At 38.6% G+C, this 16330-nt stretch overlaps 1 protein-coding gene across 1 annotated transcript; it reads left to right on the top strand.

Annotated features, from left to right (window-relative positions):
- The first annotated feature begins 1300 nt into the window (after positions 1-1300).
- Positions 1301-16039, top strand: LOC118176894 (protein-glutamine gamma-glutamyltransferase 6-like). The gene is made up of 13 exons (XM_035344170.1): positions 1301-1352; positions 2315-2488; positions 3270-3509; positions 3995-4113; positions 5394-5522; positions 6787-6964; positions 7793-7928; positions 8889-8992; positions 10815-11057; positions 11740-12084; positions 13074-13231; positions 14923-15056; positions 15886-16039. Exons 1-13 carry the CDS (start codon positions 1301-1303, stop codon positions 16037-16039), a joined length of 2166 nt encoding a protein of 721 aa, XP_035200061.1.
- The last annotated feature ends 291 nt before the right edge of the window (positions 16040-16330 follow it).

Genomic DNA, 16330 nt, shown 5'->3' with positions numbered 1-16330 from the left:
CTATGGCTCAACTGTTATTAAATGTATGTATGCTACATTTTTTGTATATTTGCTACATTTTTTGGTCATTGTGTGATGTAGATCTCTAAGATCTACTTCTTTATCTTGCATATGAATCCTGGACACCTTACATAGGTCCCAAGTTCAGCAGTCTTATAACCTCTCTCTCACATAATCTGTGATGAGTCTGGGTATTTAACTCGTACAGCTTAGGATACACAGCAGTAAGATATACAAGGCTTAAGTTTTGCAAGACTAACTTCTTTTCAAACTCTGAGCCCAAGTGCTCTTCAGAAACATTCTAATTCACTCTTAAATTAGAGGACTTGATGGTAGGATTATTGTTTGCTGTAGGTTCTTTTCAATTAAACATATTTAAGACAGGAAAATAAAGTAATGATGCAAATGAGAAGCTTCCTAGACATTTTACACATGACTCAAATGTTACACTCCTATCAATGGAATCCTTTTTTTTTTCAGGGTGACTTTTTCAGAGACAAACCCCTTCATTTAACTGAAAATACTCAGATATATCTATGCTCATAGATTACGGAAAAGCAAGTTGCTCCAGGCCCTTACTGCAGACTTAGGACTGCATGTGCACATTAATATATATATATATATATATATATATATATATATATATATAAATCAAAGCTTCACAGAATATAACTCTTTGGTGCAAACATAGCAGAAAATTTGGGTCTCCCCCCCCATTTTTGTAGTAGAACACTACCTGGTCCTACAGATCATAAAATGGTAGGGTTTGGAAGAGACCTTGAGAGGTCATCTAGTTCCAACCCCCTGCCATTGCCAGGGACACCTTCCCACCTTCCACTAGATCACAACGCCTAACCTTGCTCTTGAACACATCCAGGAAAGGGACCTCCAAAAATTCTCTAGGCAACCTCTTCCCGTGCCTCACCACCCTCTTAGTAAAGAATTTTTTTCTAATATCTAAACTAAATCTACCTTCTTTTAGTTTTAAACCATTACTCCTTGTTCTATCATTATGTTCCATGATAAGGAGTCTTCATCTTTCTCGTAGGCCCACTTTAAGTTTTGGAAGGTTGCAGTAAGCTCTCCCCAAAGACTTTTCTTCTTCTCTGGGATAAATAACCCCAGCTCTTTGAGCATGTAGGAGAGGTGCTACAGCCCTCTGGTCATTTTTATGACCCTCCTCTGGATCCTGCTCTAATAGATTCATGTCTTATGCTGGACACCCTAAAGCTGGATGCAGTAATACAGGTGGGAGTCTCACAAGAGTTCAGTAGAAAAGAAGAATCACCTCCCTTGACCCATGGACCATGCATCTTTTGATGTGGGCCAGGATATGATTGTCTTCCTGGGCTGTAAAATATGAATGTCTCTCCAAGTGACACAAGGTGGTGCTAAACCCAGTCCTGTATCTCAGCTCTATGAAACAATAGAAGCATTGCTTTCAGCACCATTAGTCTGAAAAGGGTTAACACATTCTAGTCTCAGCAGGAAATTTTCAAGTGAAATTCCTCAGGAATATCATACTGGGGAGAGGGCACCTCTTGAACACATATACGTTCTTAGAAGGATCTACATTTTTTTATGTTTGTGTTTATTATTATTATTACTATTATTCAGTGAATGAGAAAGGTTGAAAGCCTTTGTAATCTGTGCTTCAGTATACTATTTTAAATACAGAGGATAACAATATGATTGAGCAACCCACAACACTGCCTCAGAACATGCAGCTTCTAATCCTACCATCTGTTCTGGTGGCTATCTTTTTTTCCAACAGTGTGAAGTAACATCCAAGCAACAAGTCTGTAAACTAACTGAGATACACCATACGTGACAAAACAACGTGCAAGTTTGACAGTGATGACACTAGCCTTCTATTCTTAATCTGTCCTACAGTGCTTGCAAGATCACGCATGCACTTGCTTATGAGAGTTTTAATATTCCTTTTTCATCCATACAGCATTATAGAAACTAGAGATCCCCATAGAAAAGGAGTGTATAGAATAGAACAGTCTCTTCAAATTCTGAAAATTCTTATTTCAATACAATACTTATTTGTTTCTTAAATCACAGATGAATTATCTGGGTATTTTTTTGTCTCTAAAAGATGCCTGCAGAAGGGATATTTTAGCTGTTCTTCTAGCTTGTTCATCGTTAACATATATATATATATATTTTCAATAACAGCATGGATTTTTCTGTTTTTGTAAAAGGATATAACTCCAGCTATAATGAAGTGACTATATTAGACAAGCTGACAAGGTGTACATGTTTAAAGGAACAATGTTCTCAATTGACTTGCCTTGCATCTTTCTAGCCCTGAAAATAACAAACATCAATTGGCAATCCAAGCTAAATAAAGCCGCACATCACACATCTGATTACAGCAACACAGAAGTAATCTTGAGGAGAGGACAGGCCTTCACCATCACCCTAAACTTCCAAACAACAGTACAGCCTTCGGACAACTTCACATTTATTGCAAGCACAGGTAATTCCAGCTCAAAACACTAGTGCTTCCTGTGTGGTTAAGCCTTGTTCTCTGTCATTCAGGATTCACTATCATTTTAGGCCTATGAATTCCCATTTTAAACCTTAGTCTGTATCTTAGTGCAATAGACAGTTACGGTAATAATTACTGGAAAACTATGGGCCATCCTCATTAAAAATAAAACAAAGCAAAACCCACACCATATCTCTACTCCAAAGGACCTACCTGCAATACTGCAAGCCATTTTCATCTTTTGAGTGATAAACTTTTTGCAGCTCTACCCCTCACAGACCTTCACTATATGTTTGTCTTCTCACCTGATGCTCTATTGCACCTGTTCAAATTCCCCTTGATTAACTTCAGGTGTTCCCTATTCCCAAAACAGCCCACATGACCCATTTGCTAAGACTCCCAACTGTATCTTCCAAAAAGCCTTCTCCAAAAATGTATCCAGGCAGCTGCTAACTCTTAATGAAATGCCTATTACAGTGTGTGGTGCATCCTGCCTATGTAGCTTTCAACCATCAGGTTTTCAGGACAAGGGCTTGCTTCTTCACTTGTCTCAGGTGACTGTGGGACTACTTGCCTTTACTAGGTCATGCATTTAACACAGATTGCTGCATAGTGTGATTCTATGGATTGGAGTGCAGCTACTTTACATTGAATGAGTATGTGGTGGATAAACCATAATCCTTCAATGTAGTAACTGAGATCATCACTGACCTTAACTTGTCACACACAGCTGTCATTCAGAATTGCTGTCTCCTGTTCCCTCTGGCAGGACCATCTCCAGCAGAGTCACAGCAGACCAAGGTCATATTTAACCTTTCTGAGGAAGGTGCCAGTGGCTGGAGTGCAACTCAAGAGCACAGTGAGCATGGCTGCATGAACTTCACGATAGTCAGCCCTGCCAATGCTGTCATTGGACGATACAAACTCAAACTCCAGATTGATTCTGGGAACAAGGTCTCATCAGCGTTCCTGGGCCAGTTTGTATTACTCTTCAATCCCTGGTGTCCGAGTACGTTTTAATGTTTTATGTCCTTCAGGTAACTCATTGTATCAGTCAGGAAATCTGGGTGCCACAATAAAGCATGTACCTGACAGTGACAGCTGCGGTATGATGTTTTTGCTCAACATCAGGGATGTTGTTTTTGATCCTTCTTCAGTGCTTCAATGCTTTAAAGATTCAGCCTCCTGCTCACAGAGTAAGAAATTAGAGGAAGGTATTACTTCAAATATTTATTCTATCATTTTTTCCTCTGATACTGCATTCACTTGTGACTCACTGTGTACTAGTAAGACACACACTGTGATCAGGGAAGCTGCAAAGGGACAGGAGTATACTCAGTTCCCCTCAAAGGAACTTCATGCTAATTTTATTCACTCTGTAAATGATTACAGGGGTATAGCCTCACCTGCTCCCCAGAAGTGCCCTTGAAGTGATATTTTCAGTTAGAGCAAAACAGCAATCCTTTCAGCTACCATTTCTCATTCTGCTTCTAGATGATGATGTCTATATGGCTAATGAAAAGGACCGACAAGAGTATGTTCTGAATGATAGTGGAATCATATTTCATGGACTGGAAAAATATATTCAGCAAGAAGCTTGGAATTATGGACAGGTAAACAAGGAAAACAAGGAAATAAGACCAGTGGGTGGATGAGGGTCTTGAGGGGAGAGAGTCATTATATCGTAGTCTAAGAGTTTGTTATTCTCGTTCATTTTTGATTTTCTTGCCAGTACACTTATCCGTTAGTGATACATTGCAGCAGCATTAGGATCATTTCCCCTGTCTGCCATATGCTAGTAAAAGAAATAAGAGGAAGAAAGCACAATTTTAATTTTAGTTTTTGGTGGGTTTTGTTCTTGTTGGTTAGTTGGTTGCTTTATTTATTTATTTATTTATTACACAACGTGGTGAATTTCTACTTCTTTCTTGTCCCCTGTGAAGGGCAAAGGAAGCCATTCCAGTAGTAACTTCTAGTTATTGCAAGGTTAGTACATCTAAATATTTACATAGTTGGTCCAATAATGGGTCAGAATATACAGAAAGGATAGCCCAAATATACTCAACTGCAACAACTCAAGTTGGAATTCTAAAATATCACCTTGGCCTTCTAAATGCATCTGCTATGAATATAGTCATAACTACAGCCCATTTGTAGTCACACAGTTATCCTGCAATTTGTGAGGCCAGTCAAAACCATTTGCGAACACTTCATGACTTAAAACTGCATCAACAGTTGCACAAACAGCACTATTAACCCTCCTAATCAATGTGGCTACTTTTATAGTAATTAATGAATCAAGGCCAAATTTGCTTTCTGTCTCTGAGGTCAGGTGGCATCCTTGCCTGACTACATTCATATTGCATAACACTTCACCCTGTTTATTTTCTGGGCTTAACACAGTGTCTCTGTGACTCTAATGCATAGTATTTTTTATTATTTATTATTATTATTATTATTATTTTCCCTTCTGCTCAGATTATCTGATATAAGGTGAAGGCAGAGTAAGGTTTTTGTACCACGAAGGGGAGGGAACCTTCTGGGACATGACAGGATGCAGGAGGATGTGAAGCCTGCTGAGCCAGTCCTGAAGTGGTCTTGTCTGTCCCACCAGGCCATACCTGAGTAATGTCTTCATGAATGCTGGTTGCTATGGTCCCAAATCATGCTTGTAAACATGCTTGTTATTAAATACTATGGAGAGTCATTAGTCTAGTGCTTTTGCTTTCTTCTTGTCCCTATTTTCTTGTCCCTATTGTCTTTAACAGTACAGAAAAATCTTATATTACCAACATCATCCTATTGTGCTTAAAGAAGGAAAAATGGTATGGAATTAATCCTTGGTTTTAATTGTAAAATTAACCTTTAATACTATTGCTTGTTTTGATTTCAGTTCGAAGAGGATATCCTTGATATCTCTCTGGCTATACTGGATAGAAGCTTGAACCACCGCAAAGATCCATCCGTTGATGTATCCAACAGAAACAATCCCATCTACGTGAGCAGGGTTATTAGTGCTATGGTAAAGTCATCAATTAATTACAGCTGCACTAACAAAAAACACAATACTTAATGTTTTATAGAATGTTCTATATTTTTTGCTGCAAAAATATGTAGGTAAGAGGTAAAACAGAGTTTTAATCTCAATAAAAAAATGCCCCTAAAAGTTTTATTAACCTTCTTCCCAAAAGTTTGCTCATAACTGAACGAATGAAGAATGTTTCCAAGACCTTTCAGGTCATTAGATCTTTTCACTCATTTAGAAAGTATGTCTCCATTCTGAAATCATATGCTCTGTTTTTCAAATACCAAAAGCAGCATGAAATATTTTGGACAACTAGTATCGGTATGGCTGCATTTAACCTGTTAATTTAGTATTCTTCACTTCAGGGGAGTTCGTTCAATGAGACCTGGATGCATGTCCTTCAATAAACAGTTACATCTCTCCACAGCAACTCCCCATCCTCACACACCTACAAATGCACAAACAGGCAAATTAAAAATTTTTAATTCTATAAATAATACATGCCTGTTCACATTCCTTATCTGAGGCTGATCCTTTACAGACCTGATATTTTTAACTCTTTTAGACAGCACTTGATTTTGGCAATTTCAATATGAAGTAAACAACTCTACTTAGACGTACAAAATTACTGGAAGTAGAAATACCGAAGAAAAAAAAATCATTAAAAGACAACTTACTCTTTTCTGTAGATGACACTATATGACACTTAGCAGGATATTAAAATGGATGTGTATGAATACATGCAAGCACATTTAAAATGTTTGAGCAAGCTAAATGTACTATATGAATATTTGCAATACATGGACATTCAGAGAAAATACATGCTTCTTGTAGCTCCCATACAAATGACTTGAGAATGTGACCCCATAGTGAATAAACAATGTAACAGTAATATGATATACAAGAAGATTAAATTTATCAGGGGGTGTAGCAATAGGAGAAAGACTAATGGTTTAAAACTAAAAGAGGGTAGATTTAGATTAGATATTAGGATGAAATTCTTACTATGAGGGAGGTGAGGCACTGGAACAGGTTGCCCAGAGAAGTTTTGGAGGTCCCCTCCCTGAAAGTGTTCAAGAGCAAGGTTGGGCAGTGTGATCCAGTGGAAGGTGTCCCTGGCAATGGCAGGGAGTTGGAACTAGGTGATCTTTTAAGGTCTCTTCCAACCCAAACCATTGTATGATTATATGATTCTGTCCATTTCCCTCTCCCCCTTTGTCTGTAAATATTGTAATTCTCTCATGAGAAGGATTTTTTTCAGGTTAACAGCAATGATGAAAAGGGAGTAGTGGAAGGGAAGTGGAATGGAAAGTACTGTTCAGGAACCAACCCCTTGCACTGGAGTGGAAGCGTGACCATTCTTCGAAAGTGGTACAGAGGGAGATACAAACCCGTCCGGTACGGCCAATGCTGGGTCTTTGCAGGAGTAATGTGCACAGGTATACATTAAAGGCAGAATGCTATCAGAAAGGAAGCTTACTAGAATTTCTGTAGTTTTAACCTTGTGATGTTATTGTTGAAGCTGCTGCAGCTTTGATGGAGAGAGTGAATAGCCTCTGCTATATACGCATGAAGGCTTTTTCTTCCATTTTTATACAGGCATGGATTGTTGTATAGCAGCCCAGTATTGCCAGTCAGCACATAAGGTGGAAAGCTGTCTGCCAGGCTGGGCTCTAGAAATGAATGAGGTTTCGTATTTCATAGCTAGAAATCAAAGAAAACCAATGCTCTTTTAAGTGTGGCTCCTGACAGTTTTCTACTGTTTTGTCTAGCCTAATGGACACAAAAACAAGTTACAATGCTTAGGGCTTGTAAAGGGAGCTGCAAGAGAGGAAAAGCATTTCATCCTAGCAGTTTCCACTCAGAGCTGCTCTGAGAGACATGGGTCACTTCGAGGAAAACACAAAGGAAAAATAATGCAATTGAGAGAGATGTCTCAGAGAGGAAAAAGAAGCAGGTAGAAGAGAAACAAATACAGGGAGAGAATGGGGGAGAGAACAAGATGAAGAATGAAAGATTAAAATAAATGTGTGAATTTAACTCTTCTTATAAAGAACATGGTAGCTAACAATGTCAAGTGAGAGTGGAACTCTCTTCTAAACAATTGCGTACAATGACTATGTGACATCCATATCTGAGGGATGCTTCTGAGGGTTTCTTTCCCCACTGAAAGCATATACAGTAGACTGCTTTACTGAGAAAAATGGAGAAATACTTTCTAAATGTCTGTAAAATTTACAGAACTTTTGTGGTATTCTATATTGCAGTTCTGAGATCCTTGGGAATACCTACCCGTGTTATTACAAACTTTAATTCTGCCCATGATAGGAATATAAACCTGAGTATTGATAAATACATTGACATTTCTGGAAAGACCCTGCACTTGACTGAAGACAGCGTGTGGTAAATTTTTTTTTCTTAATATTTCTTCCATTATATTTTCCTCTAATTGCAAGACGTAGAATTACACTCATTACACTGCTGAAAACCTACCTCATACTGCCAAAGATATAAAACCCCATACCAAAATAATCAACAGAACAGAGTGTTCAGAAATGCAAAGTGTGGTTGTTTTCACCGTTCTGAAGAATTACTAGTGGAGATATTTGGTGCTATTGGTATTCAACACACAATTTGAAAATATAACTTTTAATTTTGTCTCTACTGTATGACAATTTTAATTTTTCGAAAGGAAAGTTAAAGAAAGAGATTAACTGTTTGTCTTTGATTCCTAGAACTCTTGGAAGTCTGTAAGTTTTAGACCCAGCTCCTATGCTATATGCTGTTGATTGTCTCAGTCTTTCATGATTACTATTACACACCCCTTGCACCATATTAGAGGTTACTAAAGTAAAAGCAGTATGTTTAATACAGCAGAGAAAAATCGCCTGCCACACCCATCACTTAGGAAGGACATGGTATTTCTTTCACCTCGGAGAAGTTAGCTGTTGAATATGATGCTTCTGAGAAACAAGTGCACAGAAACTATTACACTGCAAATGTGCACTGTACTGCATGTACCAGTATTTCAGTCCCTAAGCACCCTATACCATTTGGAGTAATTTGGACAAGAGTGACACAGATCTGAATAGTTGACTCTGCAATAAATAGATAAATAAATAAATATATATATATATATATTTATTATAGCATCCCAATATTTCTGAGAGATCTCAACCCAGAAAACAGGAAAAAAGGGGGAAAGAAGTACTCAAGAAAGGAGGCAGCAGTTGGTCTCTCTACAGAGGAGTTATCATTCACTCCACTAGGGTTATTTCTTGCATTGCACCACAAATGTACCAAGTCTTTCAACACAGAATGAATTGTATTAATCTGAGATTTCCTATTCCTTTTCCCTTACAGGAATTTCCATGTCTGGAATGAAAGCTGGTTTATTAGAAGAGATCTTGGCTCTTTTTATGATGGATGGCAGGTTTTGGATGCAACACCCCAGGAAAAAAGCAAAGGTAACACTGCTGTAAATATAAAAAGATGTAGATATTGTTACGCCTAAACATTGCTACTAGAATTGCAGGATAACCTTTCTGTCATCCTCTGGATTCCTACCAGCATTCAAAATCTTACTTTTTCTGATCCTCTGCCAACACAAAAACAAGTGCATCTTAAATTCATTCATCTCACCCTTTCTTGCCTTAGCTCCTACTATTACACAAATTCATAAAATGATGCAAAATAACTAGGGTTAGAAAAGACTTCTGGAGATTGATTACTCCAACACGCTGCTCAGTGCACAGTTAATCATAGAAGGTTTCTCAGGACCATGTCCAGTTAGGTTTTAAATATTTGTAAGGATGGAGACTCCACAACCTCTCTGGCAAACTGCTCCAGTGTTTGACCACCCACATAATAAAACAGGTTTTTTCTTATGTTTAAATGGAATTTTCTGTGTTTCAATTTGCACCCACTGCCTCTTGTCCTTTCACTGGATATCACTGAGGAGAGTCTGATTCTGTCATCTTTATACCTTCCCACCATATATTTAAACACATCAACAAGATTCTGCCCAGTTTCTTCAGGCTGAACAGTCACTGTTCTAGTCCCTTAATCATTTTTGTGGCCCTTTGCAGGACATCCTCCCTTACGTCCGTGTATTTCTTATACTGGGGAACCCAGAACTGGATACAGCACTCTAGAATTGGTCTCACCAATAGATCAGTAGAGGGGCAGGATTGCCTCCCTTGACCTGTTGGCAATGCGCTTCCTAATACAGTCACAGATGTTGTCTGCATTCCTTGCTGCAAGGGCACACTGCTGGCATTAGATATTTGCTGGCTTCCATTGGACAGATTTAGCAGCAAAACAAATTAAAAATCCATCTAGTGACATGCTAAGTAAAAATTTCAGAGCTTACAGGGTTTCAGAGTAACAGGCTTGAACCGAAGACTTTATAACAGAAAATATGCCATATGACCCTAGCCTATATTTTATAGGACACACTGTAATGGGTAGGAAGATAATTCATACGGTGTTCCTGTGACATGCAACAACATAGAATATAGGTACAAAACTACATGATAAGGGCCACAAATTGTTCTCTGGTTCTGAAACCAAGTGATATAGAATGGCTTTTGTTCACAGCACTGAACTCTCCCTCCCAGACCAACCAACCAAAAATACAGCACAGCCTGCTGGGAACATTGGTAAGGGAAAAAAAAAAATCACTAAGAAGCTTGCTAGCAAGTAAACAGTGTGGATGACCACCTGGGCTCACACTCTTGCTTTTGTTTATTTGCTAATACAGACATAAATTTACTGATCTTATCTGATGAGCCCCATCAAAAGATTCATTTATTTAGCCATTTAAAACCTTTCAAATGCCAGATAAGCTGCCTCTTATTCCCCACTCCTCAGATTACCGATTTAACTTCTTGTTTCTTCTGAATGCACATGCGGCATTGATGACTCACATCTCATAAGTCTGACTGTACTTCTGACACAGCTCCCATCCTCTCCTCACCTTTCATTTGACAAGTTAGCATACAGCCCTCCAAGCTTTGGAGGGTTAGAAGAATTCACACAGCACACATCACAGAAAGTGTTAGCTATACCTTTTTAGCCTTAAAGCCTCTGCTGTGCCTGTATCTTTTGATAAAAAATGTACGTGGAATTTCTGGACATGCTGTACCAAAATGTATAGACCCAGAAAGAATGGACTTTATCCAAACATGTCTTTAGAGTGACTACCTTTTTCTGTCAGCATGAAGATTTGTGGACTGCACCTGATCTTTCACAATAGGTAGTCATTTAACTTCTCTCTCCTTAATATAGGCATATTTCAGTGTGGCCCTGCCTCCACCAAAGCCATTAAGGAAGGGGATGTGAACCTGGATTATGACAGTTCATTTGTGTTTGCAGCAGTGAATGCTGACTGTGTTACTTGGATTCACTATAGCAACAAAAGAAAAGAGAGAATTTACTCCAATACTAGAAAGATTGGAAAATTTATCAGCACCAAAGCAGTGGGCACCAACTCCCGGGTGGATGTCACTGATAATTACAAATATCCAGAAGGTAAATTCTTAATTACAGGTGTCTTTGCCATCAATGGTCAGAAGTGAAAAGGCTTTAGGCTTTTTTTGGATTGGACACTGACTTAATTTCTTTGCTTCTTTTGAAAAAGAGTGTGAACTTTCAATGGCTCAGGATTCATTGACAGAATATAGTGATTAAATACAGATGTTATGACCCTTGATGAAATAGTGATTTATTTAATACACAGTCAAAGCTACTCAGGTAAAAAATTCTGTCCCAGCAGTCCTGATCAGGTGGTGAGAATATTTCTGTCATGACATGCAGTAATAGCCTTTCTGGAGAGTTATGTGGGCAGAGTTTCTGCAAAAGGAAGGGGTTTTTTCACCGTTACTTTCAGAGGAGATGGCAATTGATCCAGCTTATGCAGGACAAGTGATATCTCCCAGGAGTTATCTTTCTACTGCTTGAACAGCTTCTAACAGGCATCCATGAACAGCCAGCTAAAACTAACAGCCAAGTTTTACTTTCCAGCCTTTGTGGCCAGGTATATTCATTTGCTTTTTTGTCAAATTTAGCCTTTAGGTAAGGCACCACTTTTTCCTCTCACAGATTTTTGCCCTCCTCAGCTTTCCCAAACTGTACTTACTGAGAGCAATTTTGGCTCGACTGCACTACATCCAGTATGTATGAGATCTCTTAACCATGTTATCTTTTAAAGCAGGATCCTTAAAAGAAAGGCAGGTATACAAAAAAGCACTGAAGCTGCTTGGTGTGAGCAGCACTGAAAGAAGAACCAAAGTTACAAGACGTAGAAGACGATTTTCAGTAGCATGGAGACAAAATATGACAGTGCCCACAGGAAAACCTACTATCTCAGGGAAGCTGAACCTGGATGCATCTCCTGTAATTGGCCAGGATATCCTCCTTACCTTGTTACTGAGGAACTTAATCACAGATTTCAAGAACATAAAGGTGAAACTGAGTGCTTCAGCTGTTCTCTACACAAGAAAACCAAAGACAGAGATTTTGCAGTGGTCTAGGTCTATTCAACTTGGATCTGAAGAAGGTAATTTTAATTTTATTACAGCTCAAGACAAGATATAGCTCTAGTTTGTGGCCAGATCACAGACATCATAAATGGCTCAAGCAGTGCATGACCTACAAATGGTTGGAGATTAAGGCTCTTTGGGAGAAGAGAAAAATACATACTTGCCCTGTCATAAGCGTTTGCTTTTAGACGGTGTCAAGAAGGATAGTGACCTGGGTGACCCTTTGTCTGACCCAGCACAGCCACTATTAGTTCTACACTGTGACATTTTTTGCTAAGAGAAAACAACTAAGAGATACACTGGAGACTACTCAGCTACCAGCTCCCCATAAGCAAAGTACAGAGATAAAGTAATGGGATAAATGTATGTATTCCTTTTGCAGCAGTAAGACAGTAACTACAAACTGCACTGACAGCTACATTACCTGCAGATGCAGGCCTTTTGCCCTGCTGTTATATGGACACTACTGAAAAATGAGTTGTAGTACAGATGAATGTGACTACCCTCCCAAACTAATCCAAGACATTGTAATTCTTTTCACTACTCCAGCAGTAGATGAGGATTTTTTCTCAGTGTACTGAGAACCATTGCCTTCCTCAGTGGCACACATACCAAATGTGCACCCTCTTTCAGGAAGGGGCTGAACAGCTGCATCTGAAAGGGCATTTAAACCAGGCCATCTTTTCAATTCTGCCTCCTTTGCAAGGATGGAACATGAAATTCCCAGCTTCAGATTCATGAGAAAACCACTAGCAGGGGTTGCCACAAATATCCATCCTCAGATCTGTCCAACTACCGACCTGCACCTGATCATTTAGTGTTTGATATGAATGTAAGTAGAAGTCACCTATGAGCGTCACTCCTGTCTACAAGCTGCCAACATCCAAAAATGTACAGTCCCAGGGTGATACTGCTGTTTCTCCCTGAAATATAGGCATATTAAAGATACATGGTACTTAGACACAGAAAATAAAAGGGGAAATTTCTGCTTCTATTTGTATTCCAGTGAAAGAAATTCCATTCAAGATCTCTTACTCCCAGTACAAAAATGCTCTGATGGATGACAGGAAGATCCTAGTGACTGCTCTGTGTAAAGTCAGACAGGGAGCCTCACTTCTAATGGAGAAGGATATTTTACTTCAGGATCCTTTTCTCACCATTAAGGTAAAATCTAGTCTCCTCTGTGTTCCTAGAGAGACATATTGAGAAGAAGCAACCAGAATCTTTCATGCCATCTACTCCTCATGAGAAGGGATGTGCAAAGTGAAATGATATGTTAGGGTGATTTGATCTTTTTGCTCCAGTAATAAGCCACATGACACAAGTGAAATGAAATACACTATAGAAAAGCAAACCTCTCCAAGACATTGCTGTGCGCTGATGTTCTTAAAGTGCTTGCTGACATGGCAGTGATAAATGTCTCAGTATTATGCAGGTTACAAGGTAAGATTGTCTCCAGAGAAAGAGACAGAGACAGACAGAAAGATCTAGTCCATATCTAGGTCTACACTTTTGTCAGGGAAGTCTGATCGTTCTCTTTGATTTTATTTAGGAGGTTCGATTTTTACCAAAGACTGGCTGACTAGCTCGTAATGCCTGGGGATGCGAGGCTAGTTATTACTAATAAGAATAGTCTTTCACCTTATCAGGAAAAGTGGCACTTTCCACCTTCTGTAGCATCTTTCTATATGATTAGCAGTTAAACTACAGACATTTTTCCACTTAAGGCTGCCTTCTGACAAATGCTGTACAATAGGCAAGAAACAATTTTTAGTCTACAGGAAAGACCATGTGTTGTGTCTGCACAGGAACAGTCCTGGGTTTGCACAGCCCATCACATCCACATAAACTAGTTTAACAATATTTGGGACATTTCAGCACATTCACATGCTACATCAGTTCTGTGAATCAAACACTACCTATCTGCCTACTGTATTGTAAACAACCTAGAGGGAATGCAATAATTCTCAGAGTATCTCAGAGCCTCCAGACTAGATCAGACCCCTCAAACCACTCTGTCAGCAGCGTATAGGAAATCAAAGGTTATACACAGGCATAAAAAACTGATTTTTTATTAGTTCTGGTGAGTTCTCAATACCAAGCTCTAGAGAGACTTTGTGTAAAATCTTCTCTACGATATCACAAAGGTCACCTTACCAGGGCAGACACTTGAATTAAATTACTTCAGTTTAGTGACCAAGGTTCAAAAGGGTTTTGTATTTCTATTGATTGAAACTTCTGTATATAAACATACATTCAATGACAGACAAATGCAATTTGGGTGCTGGACTTCTCCATGATGTTAATTAACGCTATTATTACCTACAAAGATAACCAGATATACCAATTCTATGTTATCTCAGTCAGAATAAGGTAATGAATACATTATTTGCTATTTCACATTCTAATTCTATTGCCTGAGATGCCACAACCCACCTCTGTCTCACACCTCTCATGTTTTCTAATCCTAAACCTTCCATTTAGCCTAACTAAAGCTAATTTCACTTAAGCTGCTTACACTAGTTAGCCATATATGCCAAGTTAATACTTGTATTCTTATTCTGTTACCAGTCTTCGTAAGTATCATACACTATATAATACGTAACACCATACTCCGGCTTAGTTAAAAAGTTAGGACTGAATGGTAGATTCTACAGTAGCTTGTTGTTCCTCAGCCACACTGAGTCAAGCTCTGCACTCTGATGCCTGAAAATACGTACATGGATTAATTCCTGACTCCTCTGTATCTAGGACATCCTAAGAAGGTAAGCAGTTTGCAATGGAAATGAAAAGAGAAAACCATGAGAAAGAAGTGTGACTAATGCTGTGACTGAGCAGAATGTTTCTCTCTGTAGGTCTTTGGTCCAACAGTGGTACACAAGGCTGCTAATGTGCAGGTCACATTTACCAATCCACTGTCTGAAATGGTGACAGACTGTGTGCTGAGAGCAGAAGGTAGTGGCTTGCTCAAAGAACAGCTCCAAATCAAGTATGTAAATGATGTCCGGTTAATAACTCATTCACTTTGGTGAGAAATCTAGAATATAAGTTGTGTTTTTAAAAAGATTCTGTCAACCTATGACTTTTGTTTGCAGTGAGCTTGGACAAAATATCATCATGCTAGCACTCTCCTTATCTAGTTGGAATATTTTGCACATCCTCTACCAAACTTTGAATTACAGAATGGTCCAGGAGTAGAGAGATGGCCTGCTTCTAATTAGTGTATAACTTGGACTGCTGTAGTTAGTGACTGGATTACATAAAAGGCAAAAATTTCAAAACTTTTTTTTTTTTGTAGTTTGCCAAAATGAAAAAAAAAAAAAAAAAAAAAAAAAAAAAAAACGTGAAGGATAAGAGGAAAAGTGATGGTATCCTTTTTTCATCAAATATTAAATTACTAAAGAGCCAGGACATATACCAATATGAAATATTTGAATACATCCACTGATACTATACTGATAAGAAATTGATCTCCCATCTCCTTTACAGTTATTATTTTGGAAACATTTTTAAAATCTCCAAAATATTTACGTTGATGGAGTTAGCACCAAGAAACTGAGATGAAAATGAAAAAAAATAGGAGAAGCTGGATAATGATGTTAATTACTGAGATTTCATTTACACTGACCATGAAATTCAAGTTTAGTGTTGAGGGGGCTGTGAACACGGTAGGCTATGTCCATCTGTGGAGCATACAACCACACCAGTAAAGTACTCTGACATTTCCTTTTCATACAGTCTTACATTTGGGAACTCTGAAGAATACATGACGAGAATTTCTCTGCTGCTTGAACTTACAAACACGTTCTCTCTTTTAGTGTGGCACGAATGGCCCCCATGGAGTCCTCAACAATTGAGTTTGAGATCATTCCCTACAAGAGTGGCAGAAGGCAGCTTCAGGTGGACTTGGTTTCCAACCATTTTTCAGACATTAAGGGATTCGTGATGCTTGATGTGACTCCCATCCAGTGATACAACCTATACATCTGTTCATTTTTGTCTTAGCTACTGGTGCAGCGTTCAAGTGTTATTATGACTAGAAACATAGAAATGCAGATTACTTGGCCAACGAGACGTGATACGAACAGAAATCAATTTTAAAAGCTACTACACAGTATTCTTTTCCAAATTTTGCAAAGAAGCTTGGAAACAAGTTTCAGACAAAGCCAAAACTGATACCTATACTGCTTTATTGATATAAATGGTGTAAATACTTTCTATCTGCACTTTTCTGACTTTAGCACAGATAAAAGCTTTCAGGAC

Source organism: Oxyura jamaicensis, chromosome 20 (genome assembly GCF_011077185.1).
Source record: "Oxyura jamaicensis isolate SHBP4307 breed ruddy duck chromosome 20, BPBGC_Ojam_1.0, whole genome shotgun sequence".
In the NCBI taxonomy this organism is placed as follows: Eukaryota; Metazoa; Chordata; class Aves; order Anseriformes; family Anatidae; genus Oxyura; species Oxyura jamaicensis.
This window is presented reverse-complemented; position numbering and strand designations above follow the sequence as displayed.

Excerpts from the sequence above, each read along its gene's own strand:
- LOC118176894 (XM_035344170.1), top strand. The coding sequence starts at position 1,301 with ATGGACCATGCATCTTTTGATGTGGGCCAGGATATGATTGTCTTCCTG. Across the intron at positions 1,353-2,314 it reads TATGATTGTCTTCCTGGGCT|CCCTGAAAATAACAAACATC; the intron begins GTAAAATATGAA and ends GCATCTTTCTAG. Across the intron at positions 3,510-3,994 it reads CTTCAATCCCTGGTGTCCGA|ATGATGATGTCTATATGGCT; the intron begins GTACGTTTTAAT and ends TTCTGCTTCTAG.